At 32.2% G+C, this 25,241-nt stretch overlaps 2 protein-coding genes across 7 annotated transcripts in view; one reads left to right on the forward strand and one right to left on the reverse strand.

Annotated features, from left to right (window-relative positions):
• The window catches only part of bru3 (CUGBP Elav-like family member bruno 3), a 725,332-nt gene that overhangs the window by 131,163 nt on the left and 568,928 nt on the right, over positions 1-25,241 (forward strand). The window lies entirely within an intron of this gene.
• On the reverse strand, positions 19,211-24,480 carry LOC143918235 (parkin coregulated gene protein homolog). The gene is made up of 4 exons (XM_077440012.1): positions 24,190-24,480; positions 23,940-24,111; positions 23,698-23,847; positions 19,211-19,359 (listed from the first exon to the last, which is right to left on the reverse strand). Exons 1-4 carry the CDS (start codon positions 24,478-24,480, stop codon positions 19,211-19,213), a joined length of 762 nt encoding a protein of 253 aa, XP_077296138.1.

A 25,241-nucleotide genomic window follows, 5' to 3' on the forward strand; every position in this document is an offset into this window, starting at 1 on the left:
CGAACTCTCGAGCGATACTAGTTTACTCGTCCGAAGCAAACATATCTGATCAAATAATAATATCGCCGCCTTATATAATATTTTATACCGTGATATTGATATTGGAGGACGTTCTCGTGCGCTGTGCATTTGTGGAATTTTTAGATTGTTGAAATATGAACGTCGGAGATCATATGCGGTTATTCTTCGAAAGTAAATACCTGCACGTAGAGTTCTGATAACTGAAGCAGTATAAAGAACAAAATTCCCTGATTAATAATAAAACCCGTTAAAAGAGCTTCGTATTTAAGTTATTATATTTAAATGAATGAATTTAGTACATGTGAAGAATCTATTGATACATTGAACCTTTTCAATTCACTGGATTCAATACTAATACAATGGAATTATAAATAAATGCTTTATCACGTTTCAGGGGTTGTTTGTATTTTTAAAAACGTCGATTAAGATAGTGACGAGTCAACATCCCACTCATCATTTATTTATTTTATTTAAAGTTTTAAAGGTCTGAATAAGTGAAACTAAAAGGAGGTATGTAATTAATTATATTATAAAAAAAAGTTTTTTAAAAACATACCTCTTCTATAATTTGTATATAACATTATTATTTTGAATAAAAATACCAATAATTTTATTTTACTACCGTTTAAGTTTAAAACTAAAACTGGATAAACGTCAGGCCCTTTTCAGAAATTCAAATTTCAAACGCATATTACACGATATTTTTGGACCATCGTAATGGCGGAGGATCCATTTACTTATATTGATGACCAAAATGAGCAATATGGCAAAGTATGAAAACGATCGGATAAGAGGCAAATTTTTTCCTGAATTGTAATCGTAAGTGAAACGTAAAGGAGATATGTAAAAAAGAGATTCTTTAACAATGAATCTTTAAAAAATATACATTTTTTTATGATCACATAATATATTCGAAGGACATTTTTATGTTGGAATGATGACCGATGATTTTTGAATCTGGTGTTTTTACTATACAGACGGAGTCTGATGGTTTTGACTGACTGTCGTACTTCGGGCACGGTTTATATACTGAATCTGAATCTTATTGCTTTTTTTTTGTTTTATCAACACTTGCACCCCATGTACCATTCATGCATTAATTTAAATTATATCAAGATGCTCTATGTATAGCGGCACGAGATACGTTTATTACAAATTTATTTAATACATCTAATATATAATTACGAAAGAGACTTTGTATGTATTTTTGTTTGTTTGGGTAGTATAATCCGTGACGTTCAATTTAATAAAAAACAAATGAATATTCAAATAAATTTTAATAAAACAAGACTTTTGAAATAAATTTAAATGAAATAAAGCTTTTCAAATAAATTTAATAAAATTTTTACTATTAGATTGGCCATATTTAAGCGGTTTATATAATATTACAAACACCGAACGAAGCCAGGTAAAGACACTAGTACTTAATATCGTAGCAATCCAATATTATAAGGCAAAATGAAAAGTGATTTAAAATTATTTTTGTTTGAAAATATCAATGTACCTACAGATCGATAAATTGAGTAAAAGTTTCTTCGATTTTGGATTTATTTCAATTGAAGCCTATAAAAATAATAAACATACATATATATGTTACAATTATTATAATATACTTATTAGATTGTTAATGTCATAAAAATGACCAGATTTATCATATTGAATTTGCCAACTCTAAGGCAAAACTTGGTTGTTTACTATTTATTCCTCGGGGTTAAATCCTTGAGGTTTTTGGATAAGAATTTAAATATTAAATTTAAACTGTGTGTGTGTGAAATATTTATTATATGAAACGTGTATTGTGATATATGTACATACATATTTATGTACGTATTACACAATATGTTTTCCGAACGATTGTCGACGAACCCATCATCCCTTTCATAAAGTGCCCATTTTCTGGTCGACTGAATTCATGGAATTCATTTCATTGAAAAGGTACATTGTATATACATATGTATGTATATATTATACATCCGACGCTTGTCGATATATTGTATGGTGAATTGTAACTAATTAAATGAAATATTTCCGAGGCTAAATTTGAAAACGATTTCAATTTTTTTCGACGGTGTAATATTTTATATTTTGTCGTCGAAATTTTCGCCGGGAAGCCAAACAGCAAAAGCCATTATTATCGTGCAAAGTTTTTTGTTCCGCGAGTGGCTTTTCATCTTTCGGTGGTTTTGCACCGATTCTATCCACCCCCGAACGTGAAAAATTCCTCTTTCCGGTTCTCCTCCTTGCACTTTCATATTTTTTTCCTCATCCGCGGAAGAATAAGTATCTAATGATGAAAAATACGGCATTAATGTCCGTGTAAGATGTTATTAATCGCGGTAATTTTTCTCCGTTGATATTTTCTACGACTCTGAGCAGAATTATCCCGATAAAAGATACGCTCCGGCGGGATTTTTTTTAACGCAGTTTTGATTCATTGTATTACATTCGTCGAGCTTTGTCTCAAACACATAATTCAAGACACGAAAGAAACGAAAAGACATACGAAACACGCAGTCTCTACCGACACACCTACATAATAACACCTCAAAATATTAACAAAAAATATGCAAATTTACACCATTACACGATTGCACTGTATAACGAGCTTAAATTCGAAACACTTATTTTTTAATACGAATTAAACGAAATTCACACAAGAGAGTCCTCGCACCGAAAACACATACATTTTTCATTCTGAAAGCTTAATTTACAGCTCGCTGTTTTACTCGACTAATGAGAATAGCGTTTGCTGAATATGTACACTACTGTGAAAATTATACGCTCATTAAGCATAAACGTATAATTCCACGGATGGATTTATAGCATGCAAGTCTTTGTGATTTTATGCCAAAAAAACTACCTCGTATGTATGTACGTATATGAGATAGACTAAGAATGTTAGTGTGCACCCATCGCGTTGATATACCAAGGAAACGGGTCGTTTCAGCGGTTTTCTGACTTCTGGCCTGGAGACCGGTGATAAATGCTTGTGCAGGAGAGGTGAACCTTTTTCCTATACATAGGTAGATGTATATTCATGTGTGTCGACGTTCAAGTGTTTGTGCCAGAGTCGTTAATAATGCTCAAAACGAATCTGCATAAGCAGGGGCACGAACCACGCCGACTGGAAGCGATAAAGAAGTTGCTTTTCGATTTTCGCGAATCGGCTCAACTTTACACATTATTACGTTCAAAAGTGTTCTTTTATTTCATACAAATAACTTGTACTTTGGTAAATCAAAGAAATTTTATTGATAATCATTATATGAATCCAAATCAAATTTCAAGATTCTACGCACGAATCAACTTTCTCGGAGGAACTAAAATGTATTTTATCATCGTCATTATTTATTTATTTTTATTTATTCATTCAATCAATCAACCATGCACACTCGTCTAGCAGGTTGCTCCAATGCGATGATTGTGCTATACAGATTAAGAATTATTAATTGATTATTTAAACTGGTATACACCCATTTAATAAACACGACATCTATGGTCAGATGATAAGCAGCCACAGATACATCTACGGAATAATTTTTGCAGTATTTTCTAATCAGCGAAAATTGTGATGCTGAATAGCTCGAATTTTCACGCAAGGGATAGGACATAGTTGCCAATTTGTTGGTACCGTTTCAATGAAATCAGATAAATTGGCAAAGTTGTCGGATCAACTTACATATTATAGAAATTTTTATACTTTAACAATTCAAAAGTTCACTTCTACCGGATATTTAATGCCTTTTAATATTTTTTTGTATACCTTTTAAACGATACTGCCAAGTGTATGTAAGACGCTATATGTATGTAAGTCAAATATTACCGAAATGAAAATGCCAATTTTTTTATTTTATAAAAATACTTACATAATCGTTGTCGTCATTGATTTGTAAATATTTTTGGAATTTCCAATACTCTTTTCATACTTTCTAGTACTGCAAGGCACAGCAGTGAACTGAAAAGACTACTTCTATTCATTCTATACACCAACGCACGTTTTGGTACGTTCATACAAGCTTTGGCCGTGTGCAAGACAAAATCGGCTCAAATATTCATTACAGAGCGCGACGATATGGCGCAATATTGCTTGCATCATATTATGTCAATATGACGTTTCCTGAAATATTCATATGCGCATGCGCACTATTGTTACAACGCGTGCACTTGCTACTATTCCATCAAATAATGCATGAATATTTCTACAGTGGCCAAATAAATGTGACATGTACTGCTGTATATTATGAATAGATTTTTTCGGCTTCTGCTGTTACATCTACGCTTTACGCGCATTACGTAACATATGAATGTGTCCATATAGGATGTACTAAAAAATACTTTATTAACAGTTGCCAGTCTATTCTGTGCCAATATGAACATATTATTGATATGCGAGAAATAATTGTAGATTTATTGCAATTTTAATAGCGACTCTTAATAGAGTAGTTCTACGTCGACGAATATAAAAGTTATGAAAGTTTCTACGTATATTCAAATTTGATAGGTTCATTTCTCATCTGGCCAGAGTGTACGTGGATGTAATTTTTCCATGTAGATTTCAGTGCGGAATTATTAATCATGCACATATTTCACATATTCAGAGGACATTCACTAATATGAATATTTGTGTGTGGGCAGTGGGTGGATGGTGGGGGGGGGGATGAGGAGGGCACCCCGCAGTCAAAGTTCACTGAGTTGCACTGAGTTGCAGTGCATTTACCTGGGTGCGGAGTTCTTCCTGTGCACATGTAGGGTAGGATGCACCTGCGGGACCCCACATGGGGAGAGGGGTGGGTTTGGAGGGTTGATCCCTCATGTAAGACAACGCAAATTTGTGCTATTCGGAGTCTGCACCGTTGGCGTCGACTAAATCCTGCCACCTTTTCACAGTGACAAATTAAAACGCTGATTTATCTGCACTCAAACTGCGCTTTTTCACTCCCCGTGGTTGTGTGAGAGATAGCGTTTCTTGCAAGTCTTGCTTACGATTTTTGCAATCTTCGCCACTGCTGTGTAAAGTGTTTATTTATTCTCTTTGTATTCTGGACACACTGGGAAAAAGTATATATATATATATATTTACTACTCTTGACTGCTGTATTTAAATTGGATCTTAAAATATGTCGATTGATTGTTGCCTTGAATATAAATAGATCACGAATTTAATGACTAAAATATCATATTTTGAGCTAAAACCTATCTGTAATTTTATATTTTGGAAAAACTATTTCTACAAAATTTAGAAAAAAATTGGCTAGGATAAAAGATAATTATTTTTTTTAATAAATAAAAATACATACATATGTACATATGTGTTTCAATACTCAACTATTCGAGTTTAATTGTGTGATTATGAAAACATATTATGATTAAGTTATTACCATTATTCAATGCCTTTTACTTTTTTCTTTGTTTTTATTTTTTTCATTGTTGTTTTTTATCTTAAGAGACATTTTTGGTATCAATGCTTTGTAATGCTGTAATAAAATAAAAATAAACAAATAAACGAACAAATCAGAAATTTAAGTGTACACTATGAAAAAATGGACAAACGAACTACATACATACATATGTTGTTTGTTCGTACATACATACAATTCTCAATCATTTGTCCCATTCTCATGTACATACATACATATATGCTTACCTTGGGTTGCAATATTTTTAATATTAGCGGAAACGGAATATATGAAACGTTGTATGTGGTTTCCATGTAATTTATATACTTGGCATTTTGACAGCTCAAAAGTTTTGACAGCTAAAAGTTTCATGCAAAACCTGGTGGGTCTATTTGAAGATGGTTTTTGATTATTAACACTCAAATTAAAACCAATATTATTATGTTCTAATATTATTGTTCATATATAGCCAGCAATATGACTTAATGGTAGCGTGTATGCTTAGGACCAAGTGATCAGTGGGTTCGATCCGCCATACTGCTGGTTAGATTTCGGGGTATTTGTGACTCCAAATCGATCGATTATTATCAGAGTTTGCCAATTTTATCTGATCATTGTTGAAACGGTTTCACAAAATTGGCAAAAAATCATCTTTCCTGTTGTCACAAATCTTCTGTATTTATTGAGTTTAAAATTCGTAAAAATTATGTACAAAATCTAAATCCATAGATGTCTCAATGGATTTATTCTGTAATTAATTGTTATTTCGTGAATTTCAACTACAGTGATTTATATAATAATAAAATGCTGCATTGTTTGTAGTTAATTGTACAGGAAGGCGCATTTGGTTATTGTAAAAATAAATAAATGTATGAACAAAAGCTTGTACTTTAATATATACGTATTTTGGTCCTTATTGCAAATTTTCATAGATATATTAAATAAGTGTCGCATTTATAGATTATACGAGACAAAAAGGGCATAGTTATACAAGTAAGTCGTCGTAAAAAGCCTCGAACACACACAAAGCAAGTGCTAATTATATTTTTAATCATAGCTCAAAATTAGAGTTGAGTTCATGTGTGTAATCGGTTAACACAATTAGGCAGCAGTTTGTAATATGGAGTTTCTGTAAAGGCAGCATACGAGCTCCTCACAAAGTGAACTCGCAAAGGTTGATTACGTACCCCATCTTACCCGCGAACCTCGGCTAGGTACCTATGTACATGGAGGCAAATTTGTATAGATAAGTCACCACACCTGCCTGCCAGCATCTCGCACACACACATACACACAAACACCACATAACTTCATCTCGAAGTACTAAAAGTGCTATGAAATTCCACTCGGATAGATTCATATCGCTGCTGGGTATATTAAAAAAGATTGAGCCGTCGTTACAGCACCGTTTTGTTTTTGCAGCTATCTATCCATCTAGCATGCTGGCGTCTATTTTTTTTCGGTTCTTTTACTCCAGTCCGTTTTACGGGTGTGTATTTTTTTTCAGCGCTTTTTTTTGTTTATGCAACGGAATAAATTGCGGCGGTGTGTATTTTAAGCGAAATGTTTATCTGTGAAAACGTACAGAGCTCAGTGAATTTTCAGCGAATGTTTATAGTTGGCTGTGTGTCTGTCTGTTCACTACCTACGACCCACCCACGTTGGCGAACAAACTACTTTTGTGCCGTTTTCTTTCTTATCTCGCCGCGAAATTTGTCCAGGCGGTCTAATAAAGAAGTCTTGCCACTAAGTAGTGTACGTAATTTTAGTTTTTACTTTAAATTTCGCTGCACACACAGGTAAAGAGAGATATCTAACCGTTGAAATGGAACCGTTCTCCCTCTGCGAATTTATTACGTACAGCGAAAGAGTTATCGCCTGCAAAAAGGTGCTAAAAATCCTGGAATTAACCTTCATTCGTTCTTCAAGTTTAATTGAAACTATTTAGGTATTCTGTTAAAGTAAATTCACTGACATTTAAATTAAAAATTAATCACATAAAACTAAAACTTCAATATCTATATATATAAGAATGTCTGTCTGTCTGTGTGTCTCGAATAGGCTTCTAAACCACTGAACCGATTACGATGGAAATTTCAGAATTTGTTGTATGCATGTCCGGGAAGATTACTGTGAAAAAAAAACGGGATTGAGTGTCATTGCAACGCTATAACTTCAAATGTTTTCGCGTCGCAACCAACGTGTTCGCTGCCTGCGTTTTTCCGACAAATGGGAACGGGAACGAGAACGGGATCGGAAAGAAACGGGAACGGCAACGGGAACGGGAACGGGATCGGAAACGGGAACGGGAACGGGAACGGGAACGGGAACGGGAACGAGAACAGGAATGGGAATTTCATGCGTTATTGTGGCATTGCAATGCATGCCGGGTTCAGCTAGTACAATATACTATTAATGACCCTAGTTAGACCACGATTTAAATAAAAAAATTCGAACAAGAGTAAACTGCCACTTCCGGTTGACGGATGCTTACAAAATTTTACAAATAACTTGATATATCAATCTTAAATTTCAATTAAATAAGCCGAAAGGTTTTTGAGAAAAACATAGAAAACTTCGATTCTCTAGAGTAAAAGTACTACTTCCGGTTCAGATAAAAATATTTACAAAATATAAAGTTATAAAAATTATTATTTCTAGTACATGTAAAAAAATTTCAGTCCGATTTAGTTAGCGATTTGGGAGATACATAATTGAATTCAAAAACTTAAAAAAAAGAGGACACCTATAAGGGGAGGTACCGTTTCCAGTCAACTTAAAAATTTGAAATAAATTTACGTCGTGTCGATAAGAATTTCAGTTACCGATACTAAGTTTCAGTTCGATAGAACTAACGGTGTTCAAAAAATCCCCAAAATACACAGACACACACACACATTTTTTCTAGATCATAAAAACGTGATCAGTAATCGATTCTGAGTTCGAATCAGTCATAATCTCGAGTTCGAATTTTTGCATGATCACAAACCTTCATCTATTGTTACTATCTACATAGATAAAGTAAAAATTATACATTGTATGAGTTGAAGTATTTACATATGTAGAGCTGTTGGTCAGATTTGGATGTATGTGACTCCAAGTTGATCTTTTTCTATCAGAGTTTGCCAATATATCTGAATTAACTAGTGAAACAATTCCTTACAATTGCCTACCTATCCTTTTGTCACCACTGGTATGGCTAAATATTTCAAATTTATATAATACAAATATTTATTTTCACGTTTCCGAGATAGTTAATCCATTCAAAAACACAGAATACCTAAATGCAATCTGTTTTAGATCGTCGACTTTAGAGTCGACTTATTTATAAAATGTATCATGAGCATTTATAAGAATTGTAAATACATAGGTTTTTGAGCTCTTTTTCCTATAATGCTGTACATTAACATTAAAATAATATAATACTTTAATTACTAGCAAAATAAAGTAAAGAAATCGTAAAATCGTAAAGGCTCGGCTTATGTAGCCGTTTTAATGATGTCAATGATTGTTTCATCGCAAATATTTTATTTTATCGGAATTTTTATGGTTTTGTTTATTTTAGAAGATAACCTGGTCATAAGTATCGATTTGAGATAACCTGTCATGGTACTGTGGTAAAAATGAAATGAAAATCCTTGCAATAAAATAGGTTTTCAATGTTTATAACAGATTTATCATAATAATTGCTCATTGATCATTATCTATTTTAAACATATATTTGTTGTTTGTAGTATTTCTATTATAATTTTAGCATTTGCGGTATAATAGAAGGAAAACGCTCAAAAGCTTATTAACAATTCATATCAACTTTGTTTAACTAACTTTATACGCTATTTAAGGACTTTAGAATTACGTTTTGGTAATGTGAATTTACACTTGAAGAGTAGAAATATCTTATACATAATTTCACAAGATCTTTCATTGGTTGGTTAGTTTCAATGGGTTAGTTTGGTATTTGTCGGTTCCGCCATTCGAATGATTAAATACAAACAATTTACTATAAATGTTTCATGTTCATAAATGCGTGTGTTTAACAACTGTATTCGTTTGATCGTCCATAATCCTAAAATCTGTTTCAATACCATGAAACTGTTATGTTCTAAGCTAAATTAATCCGATGTTAATTCTTCCATGTGCAAATATAATTCATAATGCATATGCTGAAAGCGTGCATTCAATCATTGCGTCCATTAATAAACAGAGGATTATATTTTTAAATCCATGTATGAATCTCTATTCAGTATACAATACATTTACTATGTGAAGTCGGAAAACTACATATAGGGGAGAGTGGTGTACCTGTGGACATTTTTCGATTTTTCACTTATAGCTTAGCAACTTTATTGCTTTATGCAATTTTTTTAATGTCATTAGATAGGTTGAATATTCAAGATTAAAATTAAAAAAGAAAAATTAATGATAGCATAACAGTTTTTTATTTTTTGCAAAAATAATAGAGACAAAAAAATTGAACCTATGGACAGTGTATGTTGTACCTTTGGACAGATATGATAATTTATACAAAGTAAACTATTTCATCCAATGTTGAAATTCTCAAGGTCTACAAAGAATTCCAACTGTGTTTTGAGTCTCCCAGACTGGCCTACCACTCGAGGAGGAGGCAATTTCCCAGAAATTTCCTCTTGACAAATATTATAAATTTTGTCATCGACCACAAGAAATCTGTTTGTCGATATTTTCGTGTAATACTTAATTTCAATATCATTTTCGATTGGATTATTCATAACTTCAGCAACATAATACTTGAAAGTCTTTTTGGTTGTTTATTTCACAAGAACCTCTAACCTTAACCTCTGGACGCGTCCAGAGGTACAACCAAATAATTGTCCAAAGGTACAACAAAACGAAATATTCAACTAATATTAAAATACACTTCTTTGTAGTTACGTTTTAACACATATATTGTCGTTATCAAATAGTTAAATAACCACTATACAAAACTAAATGCATATCTTGTATGAAAAGCTATTTTAATAAATATGAAAAAACAAACAGTTCGTTGGTAAATATTTACTTTTGGGTCCCAAATAACGAAATTTTCGAATCTGGCAGCGCGTGGCACCAAAAGGTGGATTGAATGTTGCCAATATTCGATGTTCATTATTCTCTAGAACATTATTAATAGAACAATATTTATATGCGCACGCAGAATACGGCAGGAAAAGCCTGTTCCTCTTGTTCCTGTTGTATCCTGCTCGCGCAAATTTAGTGAGTATGTACCGTTTACCATGCACCCTTTTTTTTTATCTTTCGACTTAAGATCTTTCGATTTTCGATCTTTGCCTTCCGATATTTGGTTTTTGTGGGGTAGACCCTCTTATAGCATATGCTACAATATAATGATATTTATATTATAACAATATAATGCTATTTATTAATATAAGATAACAGGCATTGGATTGTTGGAAAAGCAATCGCCATTTGCGGCGGACATCGAAAGTGAAATTACAACGGACGATAAATCGATGTTTCCGCTGTGAATTTTCATTTCTAGAAATCACACGATCTGGTGAGCCTTTAATTTTGGAATTTTCGCGAACATCGGAGAGCTAACGAGTTTCAACATCGGTTTTCGTGTCAATTGTTTCGACGTTTGATCGGGTTTGTAGTGCCCGGGGGTTTGGTTGTGCGTTGTGTCGCGAGCGTTCGGCTCCGACCGGTTCGATTCGAACCGGTCATTCGCATTTTCCGGCCAAATAAACCGAACCGGTCGGGGCGTCGGTTTCGGTGCGAAGCGACGCCACTCGTCGACACGCACGATAATATCCCATACATACAAACATATATGTAATACGTCGGGCAACGGGCACCATTTAATTATTCGACAACGATCGATGAGTTCTCATTCAATTAACATCCCCTCAAATACGAATCCATTAAAAATTAATTCTATGTGCAGCAAATATTTGTTAATATTCGTAGTGCGCCTAAATTCCAGGCAGATGCATTTTTGCACGTGGAAGTGCATGTTTTTTTACTATTTATGTACGTAGTAACAATAGATGAAGTTTTGTGATCAAATTCGAACTCGAGATTTTGACTGATTCAAACTCAGAATCAATCACTGATCACGTTTTATGATCTAGAAAAAATGTGTGTGTGTGTGTATTTTTTGAACACCGCTAGTCGTATCGAACTGAAACTTAGTATTGGTTACTGAAATTCTAATGGACATGACTTAAATTTTTTTCAAATTTTTAAGTTGACCGGAAATGGTACCTCCCCTTATAGGTGTTATAATTATCTCCCAAACCGTTAACTGAATCGAACTGAATTTTTTTCACATGTAATAGAAATTATAAATTTTATAACGTAATATTTTTATTGGTTATAAAACGCGAAATCAGGTGATCAGTGCTAGTAAACCAGTGGTCGACGAGCACCAATCGTCTAATCTCTACGTTAAATTATTTATCTCTAGAACGTCTCTTTTTTACAATTAATAGTGATTAGTTTATTTTTAATCTTCTAGTTTTTATTTTTTTTTTATAAAAAAATATTAGAAACAATTCATTTGTAACTATGCTTACTTTTAACTTTGACTTTTTTCTCCGATTTAAAAATTTGTAATTCAAATTATTGAGTATTTTATGAAAATCTGATAATGAATCGTCGATTTTGTTTGTATCGATGCTTACATAGACTAATGGAATTAAATTAGTTAAATTTAAATGAAAAAATAAATATATATTAGCCTGCAGCAAAGTTTAGTTGTTGCGTTAATGCTAACCACCGAGATGTTTCTGGGTTCGATCCCGTAGATTAAGCTCGATTGAATATAATTCATTAAGTATTATTTGTAGTGCTGCTGATTAGTCTTGGATATTTGTGACTGCAATTCGATCACAGTTTGACAATTTATCTGATTTCATATATGCATATATAGGCAAAAAGCATCCCACTTATTTGAATATGATTTCAAAATTTATATTCTATTAAATTTATATACATATGTATGTACAAGTTTAATACCATATGTAGATGTCACCCAGGGGCAACCTGATAACGACATCATGGGGAAATATGAAATTGGCTCCATCGGCTATGCAGCCTTTCCCAAAATATAAATTAATAACTTCATTTAAAAATAATACCTAATAAATAAATGTATACCTCACCTTTCATATATAAAATATTTAAAATGATAAATTGGATGTAATTTGTATACAAAATGCATACGTTTTTAAGTATTATACGTAGGTACATATATTTGCGAGATGTATGCCGGAGACAAAATATAAAAATTTAATAACAATAATCCCAAAGCCCCAAAGAGGTGTTAAATGCTTGTTTCTCTAGGTAAACAACCAAAGTAAGGTTCTATAAATTTACATTATTCGTGTTGTACATTAAAGGCGAAATCCTTCATTGGTAGGCGAGAGCACGAACTCTGCAAACCGGGTTTAAAGGCGAAACAAACAGAACGACTTATACCGCACCGACTCAAACACCCCCTCATCCCCTTCACTGTTTCTCGAAGAGCCCTTCTACGCAAATTAATGCAGTTTTAAAAAAAATAAAAAATTTCAATTACTTTAAAATCAGAAATGTTTATAAACAAAATACCAGCATTTCTAATATAAACACTTACAAAATACAACTCATAATTCTCTTCAACTTATTCTTTTCACGTAAATGACAAATTAAATTTTATGAATGCATTCTTTTAACTCAAGTATTTCAATTTTAATTGCATGCGTTTTGAAGATCAATTTATACACAAAGGTTTTCCCCAGGAATTTATTTAAAAAGTGATGATGGGCCTGAGTTTTTCTTATACAATTTCAACAATTTATTATCACCTTTATTAACATCAAAATTTATTAACTATTTCGTATAATTTAAAAGAAAACCCATTAACTATATAACTATAGTATCAGCAACACATCGTTCATTGTCAATACAATTTATTTACTTCGATTTTGCATCATACAAAAAAGATTGAAGAAGTCATGATTAATTTTACAAGACCTTTTCTAAGCCTTTTGGTCTGAAACTTTTTCATGCATTCTTACCATCGGTTTGAAGTTGTTTCCGCTAGTTCAGTGATGAAAAAAAATCGTAATAAACACGTTTAAGAATCCAAAAGTTTTGGAGACGATGACATTTAATGGCCAATAGCCTTGTTTGTTAGACTTTCCGCCCCCCAATCGTTTTGTTAGATTTTATTTGTTTAAACGCCAATCATTATGACATTAATTGAACCAATCCTTCAATTGTAAGCAATTATATCCCATCAATCTTTTCTAAATGATCAGACTTTACATGACACAAATATAAGCTTAGGACTTACTAATGGAATCAGCATATTTTATTTATTTATATATATCAAGCTAATTTAAAAAATACATCTTAATAACTTAACTCTAAAATTTATAATTAACTTATATATATACTGCCCCTCACAGAGATGTCTCTTCACACCTGTATATAATTATATAACCTCTATATGACAATAATTTGTTGACAGCTACATATATCATATATTAGAAGCAAACTTTTAAAATTCAATTAGAAATATAATATTATAGAAAAGGCAGCTACAATATAAAGCTGTTTATTGTCTTTCATTTTTTAGAATTTAATTTTATTGTACAGAAAAATGGTTCAGAAAGGTATGATAAAATTTTTACGACATATTTTGTACTGAAACCAATGTGAACAAACTCTGCATGAAAAATCTTACATATTATCATAAAACGGAGACGATAGATCCCACTTGCCATTACATTACGAGAGTGCAAAAAAATGCAAATTGGGTAAAAATTTGATTTCAACGCGGCACTTTTGTATGAGATTAATTTAGAATTTATATTTTTGAGGGGCGTAGGAATGTTGTGCAGCATTTTAGTTGTTAAAGCTCCCGTTTAATGGCCAAAAGCTCCACCTCCCCTGTTGTCCCATATTCCAATCACATTACCTGGTTCCTGGCTCGGAAAACAAAGCTGTGCAGGGGTGTGGTCCTCCGGTAATATTCGTAAAGAGTAGACCTAAAAAGCGTACAAATTACCGCATCCACTATGTATGTAAATTAAGATAAAACACCCGCGTTTCACGGGATTTCCCCGCCGGAGGTCTACTCTATTAAAATATAAAAAACAACAACAACAAAAAAAAATGCCATAAACGAGCCACGGTGAGAGGAAATTTATTTGTATTCAAATCAGCGCCCCTGCGATACTCTCAACGCGTTTTATTTTATATATTTTTCATTTTGCATACGTATAATAATAAAATAATGAAAATATCGCGTCATATTATTTGATAATACTCCATTGTATGTTTCGATTTGTATGATAATTATAATATATGTATCGTGTACATATGAATTGGTGGACTTCCATCGATGCGCGCGAATCCGTACCGAATCTAATAATGTCATCGGATGATTGGTTTTGACCACACAATCACTCGCCCTTCTATCTATTATCAGGTCATCACCGGCACCTTTGCCACATACATACATATCTGATTGAAACGCGTATTATGGACCTCATACAAAGGGACCTCTATATCCTCTTGATTAATTAGCGCCTTAATTAAATTCAAATACCATAATTATAACCGGTTCGAAAGGTTGACTAATGTCGAATGATTTCCTCCCTTTGAACGACTGAAATCTCGGTATTTTTTTAGAATATAAACTTTAGTTACATACCAAATAAATATCGAAAATTATGAGTTTTTTTAAAAGGACATGAATATTTAAAACATGACTTCATCAATGAACATGTTATGTGAATCATCATGAACATGAGCACGTTACGAATGCGTTCTTTCTCCGATTTTATAGTTTTGAATTTAGTTTTCTATAGATGTATTGGTGTTGTGCCCTTTAATAGACCCATACCCACATATGAATATATATATATATATATATGTATATATATATATATATATATATATATATATATATATATATATATATATATATATATATATATATATATATATATATATATATATATTATTATTATTAACTACTTTAAAATATAGGCGAACAAAGGAAATCATTTATTTAACCAACAACTTGCGTAGATTTTCAATTTTTTAAGCAATTATTAGATAATTTTCAAAATGACGTTTTTATCTATGAAATTAGCAAAATTACAAAATCATACAACTATGTATGTATGTATTAAATAATAAGTGAATGTATCATCTTATAGTAAAAGTATTTTTGATTTTTAAATGCTTTTTATTATTACTAAATTATGTTCACAATACATCTTATATCTATTTTACTAGCTACTGATCATTTTCTATTTTACGATTTTAATTTCATTTTGTAAGTAATCATAGTATTATATTATTCTAATGTTAATGTACAACATATTACGAAAAAAGAGCTCAAAACCCTATTTACAATATAAGTATGATTTTTAATTATTTTATTGTAACTCTACAAATTTAAAGATTGTACCGTTAAACTTTCATCAACACTTTTATTTATTGGAAAACTAAAAAAGAAACTTGGACAATGTGAAGACCATCCAAATTTCATTTAAACTAATAAAAAGTCATGATATTTTTATTTATATATATTTTCAACAAGCAATAAAGTATGAGTTGAATTTTTTTCGTAGTAAAATAAATATGAAAAATGGTTATAGAAATTATATATAAAATTCCACTCTTTATTACAGTAAATTTTAATAAATGTATGTGCCTATATATAAACATCTTAATCGTCTTTTCAAACAGCAATAACGTTTTCAATTTCGAAATAGTTACAATAATTAAATTGCATTTTAAATTGTGTATGAGAATAACTTGTTGCAGACGCGAATTCCGCACATTTTTTCCTCTCATTCTTCTAAATAAGAATGTTGCCTGTAGCAAGAAAATGAAACTGTCAGTGAAACACTTCATCAATCACTTGCGTTCTAGTTGCTCATTTTTTTCGCCTCATGCTATTTTGTATTCTCGCATACATTCTGCTCAAATTACACCGTTTATTATTTTATTATAAAATCCCACGGCTTCGGCGCAATTTTTTCGCACGACGGACCTAAAGGATCGTAATCAATTTCAAAACACTTTTCTTTGACGTGTTCGGAACGCTTAAAACTTAATAAACGGATCCCCGGGAAAATTTGTTTCGTGGACTTTGAAATTCAGACTTGCATACGCTGGCAATCTTCTTGGGGCTTTCTGTAGTCTCTCCGAACATTGCATTCCGTGTTTAAGCAGCAAAATTGCATTGCGGCCATGTTGCAATGGCGGCCATCTGCGAATCGTGTTTGCGGACATGCAGTGACGCGCCATGGCCGCACCGCAAGATTGACAATGTGGCCGCATCGTGACAGATCCATCCTCCCAAACAACCACCCCCCCCCCCCCATTTCCACCCCCACACGAAACGATATCCTAAAGATGACGCAATCACCAACCCTCATATGAATTTCACAGGAATAATACAAACAAGAACAATATTATGAACAAATCAAATCAATAGTATTATGTTAACACGGTACACCGACTTAAGTGGGCGAGACAAAACCGCGCGAATCATAGCAGTGCGAGACAAAACCGCGCAGAAACTAAATAACGCGCCAACAAAACAGATAGAGATATCACAATTATTGAGAAGATACTAATTACAATAATATTTGCAATATATTAATAATATAATAATCTAGCTATATATTTGCAATATATAGCTATGATTAATATAATAATTACAATAATATTTGAGGGATAAATAGGTCATGAGTAAAGGTGTATGTGTTGTTAGTTTTAGCTTTTGCAAATAACAATAGACCGTTCTATTAGTTTTCAAAGAAAAAGAGCAAAAAGCTTGGTTTTTCTTATAAATTAACAATAGTGACCCTTTTTTGTACCAAAATAAACTGGCGTTTATAAAACAGATAAAACTGCAGCTATCTATATATATAAAAATGAATGTCTGTCTGTGTGTGTGTGTGTGTGTGTGTGTCTCGAATAGGCTCCCAAATCACTGAGCCGATTACGATGGAACTTTCAGGATTTGTTGTATGGATGTCCGGGAAGACTGAAAAAAAACGGAAAAAACGGGAATGAGTGTCATTGCAACGCAATAATTTCAAATGTGTTGCCTACCTGCGTTTTTTCGACAAATGGGAACGGGAACTAGAACGGGAACGGGAACGGGAATTACATGCGTTATTATGGCATTGCAACGCATGCCGAGGTTCAGCTAGTAGAGATTATAAAAAATAATACTTTCAATTTAAATAAGCCATGTGAACGTAACGTCTTAAAAAAATGTAATTGTGTGATTGTCTTAATAATGTAATAATGTAATTGTGTGATTGAATAAATAAACATAATTAAAAATTAAAAAGTGAGATTCCCGCATTACTAATGCATTTTGAATGAAATATTTTTTTCATTTCAACTTTTATGTTAGTTATATGAATGAAATCACACAACTATCTAAGATTTTTGCAATTAGCTGTGCTGTTTTTTCTAATTTCCAATCAAAGAATGAGTAAAGTGATGATCGCTTTTGATTTTGAAAGAGTCTTGACCGTTGAAGAAGTGATAGTCCTGGGTAGTTAGTATTTAACACAAAACGATTATTTTTTTTATTAAAAATGACTTGCTTTACTGCGTTTTTGTCGACATGGTGTTTTTCTTCGCGCGGCTATTTCATCGCGCTCTTTTGTCGTTTCGCAATTTTGTCTTGCTTTGTTATGTCTTATGTTTAACTGGACACCATTAACACATAAACGAGATGTTGGGCACACAACATTCCTCAACATAATCTTGGGGTAGTTTTGAAAATTCTGAATTTTTGAAATAGTTTGTTTCTGATGATGCTGGATTTTGCGCTCGCTCGATTTATATGTGGGACTAAAGTTTATAGGAGAAAGTGAGTATACATACATACATATGTACGCAAGTTCGAACTGAAACTCTCTAGAAGTTGAAGGAAAACGTCCAAGAGCAAATGCAACAAACTTCGGAAATTATGCTGAACAAAGTGCTAGACAATGTTCAATGAGTTCACATGTGTGACTATGTAATAATATGTATTACAATTTGGTTTTCCTTAGATAGTGAATGTTTACTTTGCAATTCGAGTGTTAATTTTCGAAATATTAATGTGTTCAACCCACTCTGTATTATTACATATACGTATATCAAGAATAATAAGTTGTAAATACATATCTATATGCATAATTTATTCATTATTAATATGAATATAATTTTGGCGGAATTGTTACATGTGATTCCATTTAATGATAATATTACAGGAAAATGTAACTGAGCCTTTCAGAAGCCAATACGACTAATCTTTGTTAATATTATATAAGCACACATTGTACATTATACCGTATATAAAAGAGTAAGCCTCAAACAAAACAACATACATACGTATCATATTTTATATTCGATACCTTTCCCGATACATTGTAAATGCTTTTCGAATCATTTATGTACGAGTTGTGGAAATGCATACTTTTTATTTATATCAACCAGCTTTAATAACAGTACTAGTATATGTAGATACATATCTGTATTTCTTAATATCAATCGTTTCAAAAAAACAACGTTGTAATTTTAAACAGATTTATGACTAAATATTTATGCGCATTATATAATACATACATATTCATTATTTCACATACATTTTTAACTTTGAATGCACTGCTTTGTTAGTAAAATAGTGATTCAAACACAATAAATTTTATCAAACAAAAGAGGCTACACTCTTAATAGATTCTACTTCGTTAAAATTTAGTGCGATAAGTGAATGTACTGGAAAGATTGAATTTTGCAGTTCAGTTTAGAACACAGGACTCGTACGTAGGAACCATATACTTTATATTAATGAAAGCATCTTCTCCTCCGTATCTTTCGAGAAGTTGTAAGGTTTCATCGATAAGACTTCCGACATTTTCAGTGCGGTCGACTCCTTCCCCCAAGTTTACTGAAATTAATAAAAAATACACATATAAAATACAACAAATAATCAAATAACCGATTTATAATACATAGACGTATTTTTGATGATCCGCTTAAACATTCCACATCGAAGTGCTTTCGCGCCGGGGATTTATCCTCCGAATGATACATAAATTTTAATGCACCCGCCAAAACAAGTGCAAAATGGCGGAATAAACAATCACGCCCGAAACATTTCATCCTTCGCGCAAATTATTCAAAAGCGACGGCGACGTTTGCAAAACAGTACGAAATCCCATGACGACAAACCCACCCCCCTATCCCCCCACCAATTAGGCGGAAAAGCTCTTCGAAGCCAGTAAATATCCTCAGAGTTGTTAAACAGGTTTATAATTATTATCATTCGGAGCGATAACCGTCCAGATGTTGACCGATTCGCGTCGAACCGGTCAACCAAGTGCAATGAACTTTCATGTGAGCGTGTTTGTGGTTTCTCATCTCAAAGAATTCTCCTCAGAGTTGGGAGTGCGCGTAATTAAATACCGACGAGTTCAATATTATTAAAGTGTAGGGTCACCACTCGATACATGTGAACCGGTCGGTTCCCTCGAACCGAACCGTTCGATATTTTCGACGGGTAGTGGCTTAAATTCGTGTCAGCGCCGAGCTTAATTATTGACGGCCGATAGGAAAGTGTATTGAAAAAGCTCTGGAGTACTTTACAGAGGCGAGACTCTATTCAATTTCACACGAACATAATTTTAAATCATACCACAAAACAATTTTAATATACATACGTACTAAATGGTACAAAAATAATATATATACACATATACTTCAGTAAACTCTATTCCAATTGAAAGTTTCTTTGGCTTTTATTTTCTACTAGCATTTTTTCCGTTGATTTTTCAATCGGTGGATTTTTAAATATAAAGTAAAAATATATTAAATGTACTTTGAAAGCCGAAATTTAATCAATTTGTTGAATAACTGTCTATGCGCCCTAATGGTATTATATAATACATAAAGGCTAAAATCCTTCTATAATTATATCAATATTATGCATGACAGGTGTTTTAGACGAGTCAAAATTATTTACGAATCAACAATTCAATTGAAATGGAAATAATTTTATCGTTAATTTTAAAAGGCGCTTCATCTGATAGCAAACATAATACAATACATTTAAAATTTAACATGAATATTTTAAAACAAACACAAACATACATACCTACATACATATAAAAATATGAAAATCTACGCTTTAAGTTATAAACACAAATTCGGTATCCTATCTCACGGTAACTAACCTGCATTACAATTTTATAATCTTCACTTGACCCCATCAATTCCGGCTTATTCGGATAATAAATATTATGTCACCTATCAACTAATTTAAGTATAAACAAAAAAAAAGTTTTATTTTTCATCTCGTTTATCGGAAATCACACGATATTCACAGCACCAAGTAATTAATTGCACCAAATTGTAAGATTAGCACCAAACTGTAAGAAATTAATTTTGATAAGCTGATATTGTAAACCAAATAAAATAATAACAATTTTCCGACATATGTAGTTTATCATTGATTCAAAGATTCAAAGACTATAAATAATCTTTTCTTGGGAGCAGGTAGGCTCAAATTTTGATAAAAAATTGCATTATAATTGGACATATTTATACACCCAAGAAAATTGGCTTTGTGTTAGTGAGTCAAAAGCGTACATATTTTGAGAATCCGTGCCCATACATGTACATATAACTTCAAATACAACCAGATTTCTGTTAACTTGTATTCGTTCAATCTTAAATATATGGGTCTGGCTGGGGGATTATTAAGTTTGAGATCGTAAATTTGTTCTCACATTTAACTGTTCATATTTTATTTTATTTTTTCTATTATTTTTCATTATTTTTATGTCTTATTTTTGTTTACATTTTATGATATTTGTATTTTTAAATTATTTTTTCATATTATATGCCCAGTTATAGTGACGCCCCGGAGTATATCTGCAATGTCACACTAGGTTAAGTAAATAAATAAATAAAGAATGCATGTGCACACACATATTTACATACATATGTATGTATGTATCTGTGTATAGCGTACCTTTAATAATTCATTTAAAATTAAAACTTAACTAACACCATCCTCAAGCAAAACAAGCATTCAATTTGTCTATACAAAAGCACAATAAACCAGCTTTGAAAATAAATCAGAAAATTTTCATCCAAAAACTTCCCCCAAAAATACCTCCCATACCATCATCAAATTTCGCATACGAATCATCAAAACACACACTTCTGGCACATTAACCGAGACAATCGTCAAACACGACAGGAAATCTACCCATATTTTTTTTACAAAAAACACACAGAGGTGTGATATTACGAGAGTATGCTCGTATCGGCGCGATTTCGACACAATCAATTTGTCACCACGTGACATATCTGCGACACCGTATACACGGTAACACGCACGCGTGTCACACGTGGACTACAAGCCCTAATACATACATATAACATAGAAAACATATATGTAGGTGAAAATAATGAATAACGCGGCGCGACGCCTCGCATCACCCTGCGCCGCGACGCTAACGAGTTTTGACGCCGCGTCCGTTATTTATGATCGAAATTCGAGATTTTCCGATACAACCACGTAGTGTATATGTTCATGTATATAACTACGTATACAGACGAACCCACCCTCCATCCCCCGGTTGGCCCTCGTCTCCTCGGCTCGTCCGGATGATATTTACATGCGGTAATAAGGGCGCCAAAACACGCCGCATAATAACACCCACGCACCCGATGCTGCGTGTAGTTTATGCACGTTATATTTAAGTATACGCGAAAAAGGTTTTACGATACGGTAAATATGGTCTACATACATACATATGTATATGAGTGTCGAATGATTGAAAATCGTATCGAATGCATTTGTGTATGTACGCGTGATGATGCTCGATGCGAAAATGAATTGCAATGGTTGCAATTTATGAAAAGTTATTGAAATTTACCTATTTTGATTAATTAATTTGTAAATTTTCATCATTGCAAAGATAATACGTAGTATTATCCATGATAGAAATGTAGGGAATGTATCTAATATTACGTAGGTACACTCTTTTCTGTAATAGAAACCTTTTTTTCAATCAACTATGCACACTCATCTTAATAGATTGCTCCAAAGCGATGAGTGTGGTTAACAGATTGAAAATTAATAATTATATATACAGGTATACATATGTTTATATGTATGAAAGGTTTCACAAAAGTATGACTTCCGGTTGAGCTAAATTATATCTTTAAATGTATAAAATTTATCATACCTACTACATATAAAATAGTTTCAGCTCTATTTCTAATGAACTTAGGAGTTAATTGAATCCAAAAACTAATTAAAATATAGAGGAGACTTTTAAGGGGAGGTATCATTTCTAGCCAAACTAAATATTTTGAATAAATATATATCGTTACGATAAACATTCATTAGCTGATACAAATTTCAGTTTGATACGATTAAAGATGCTTAAATCGTTTCCAAAATATACAGAAACATTTTTAAATCATGAAAAAGGATTAGCTTTGATCAGATTTTAGGTCAACGTGATCAGATTTTGAGTACAAATCAATCAAAATACTGAATTCAAGCTTTTGCACGATCACTATTGTTATTATGTACATCGATAAAGTAAAAAGAACATTAATTTAATATGAATTTCAGAGTTTATTATGATTTCTCTAGTCACATATCTATATTTGAGAATATTGATTTATAAAAATAGAATCAACTATTTTAAGTACAATATGTATGTATGTATGTACATACATGTGTATACATATATCACTATAATTTAAGCAATAAGTATTTCAAAATGCATATATTAATACTTTAAATCTATGTTTCTACTAAACAGTATGTGAATAATTATTTATATTAACTACAAACTTCATTGAATTGATCATTTCGATAGATATAAGATAATTGTATGAGTTTGTGATCGATTTTAATGTATGCTTTAATGATAAACGAGCAAAAACTCATGCAACTTCCAATATAAATTTTTATTTGATTAAAATTTTAATTGGTCTGATTATGGTTAGTTATTTAAGAAAAAATTATATGACTTTTGAAATATTTTAAATTATTTATACAATATTCTAGCATTAAATAAACATGTGCATGTGTTATTACCCTTATAAAAAATGTAATGAATTTTAGTTTACTATTTAAGCATAGCTTTCATTACTCCCTCAAGGTGTCAATAAATAAATTTTAATATCAACAAATAAATTTGCCGTATTTTCATTGTCATTGTATTCTATGCTGAGATATATAGTCTGTATAAAAACTTACGATTCCTCTCTTTGAACAGATTGAAAATCGGCAAAATTTGCCGATAATACGGCACAAGTGCCTCTCCGACCCTGTCACACGATATCACCAAATTTTGTACAGCTTTCAGCACGTTACATATCACCTCTTCACGTTTCGTATTCAGGGAATCTGCAAAAAGATCGTCACGCGTTCGAGCATCGATACATTTTCAAGTTCGGATCGAATTCTCAAAGCCAATTTTAGAAACGTCATTATTTTACTTTTTATCGGTATTATCAGCTGGGGAATGACAGGCAGCACCTTTCCAGCCCCGTGACGTACCATGTCTTTAATACCCTCTTGAGCGAAGAAGCTGAAGGGGAAATCTGTCTCCACGAGCCCATCGAAGAAGATCGGAAGGTAGTGGTGGAAGTCTAACTTCTCTATGGGAACCTGAGATGAAATTAGCATGTTGAAAATTTTTGTGAGGAATATCTGTCTGTGGGTATGTTTGGATGGCCGCAAACTCACCTTCCAGCAAATGTGTTTGCCGAACGTGTCGAAATCAATTGCGATGGGGAACTCTCCTCTGAGGTAAGCCTTCTTGAAATGCGAATCTTTTGGAGGCTTTGGTTCAAATATGCCGCTACTCGGTGGTGGTTCGATCTGAACGTTCCTCTGCAATGATTGTATGGTGAAAGCTGGCACGATTCTGACATTTTCCGGGTTTCTATACGCGGGAGTTCCTGCCAACGGCTTTCGTAGGGTTATCCTGAATTCCTTGCCGGTCGATTCGTTGTTGTCTTTGCACTTTTTAATCATGATTCAGTTGACTTTGTGATGGGAAATTTTGAAATTTTTACACACCGTATTTGTTGTTGAAATATCACCGACGCGTTGCTATCGATAGGTGTGTCGTAAACAACATCGAACAAAGGAAAATTATTTTAATTTTTTTCAAACACATATATACCTATATAATAAATTGATTTAATAAAAATTAACATAGTCTATTCCCAGCACAAAAGAACTTAATGAATAATTGATACTTTCTTGAGAATAAAATTACTGTTAAATATATTTTTTTATACATTATTTTAACTAGAATTTGATACTAATTTTGTTTGCGGAAAAGTATCAATTATTTATTAAATCCCTTTTGACTAGCAACAGATGATAGTACAACGCTAAGATATGAATTTGAACACAATAACTTTGTCATAAGTCAAAATTAAACAACACATACATACATAAATTCATCACAGCTAGGACCCATCGGCTATTCCAACTTTCTCAAATATTTTTAAATAAATAAACATATAATGCTTTTCATAATAATTAAGTGAGATGTAAAAAAAATAAAATATGTTAAATCATACTAAAATCAAAATAAGAAAATTAAATGAAAGACTTCAAGTTTTGATATTTTATATTAAAAAATTGTTTCTCCTTAAAATATTAATTTTATTAAAAGATTCTATGATACTATCATTATTAACGACCATTGTGATTGCAACAAGATTTCTACATATAGTCTTTAGATATAAACACAAATTATCAAAACATTATTTGCTTTAGATTGT

The sequence above is a fragment of the Arctopsyche grandis genome, chromosome 10 (assembly GCF_051622035.1).
Source record: "Arctopsyche grandis isolate Sample6627 chromosome 10, ASM5162203v2, whole genome shotgun sequence".
In the NCBI taxonomy this organism is placed as follows: domain Eukaryota; kingdom Metazoa; phylum Arthropoda; class Insecta; order Trichoptera; family Hydropsychidae; genus Arctopsyche; species Arctopsyche grandis.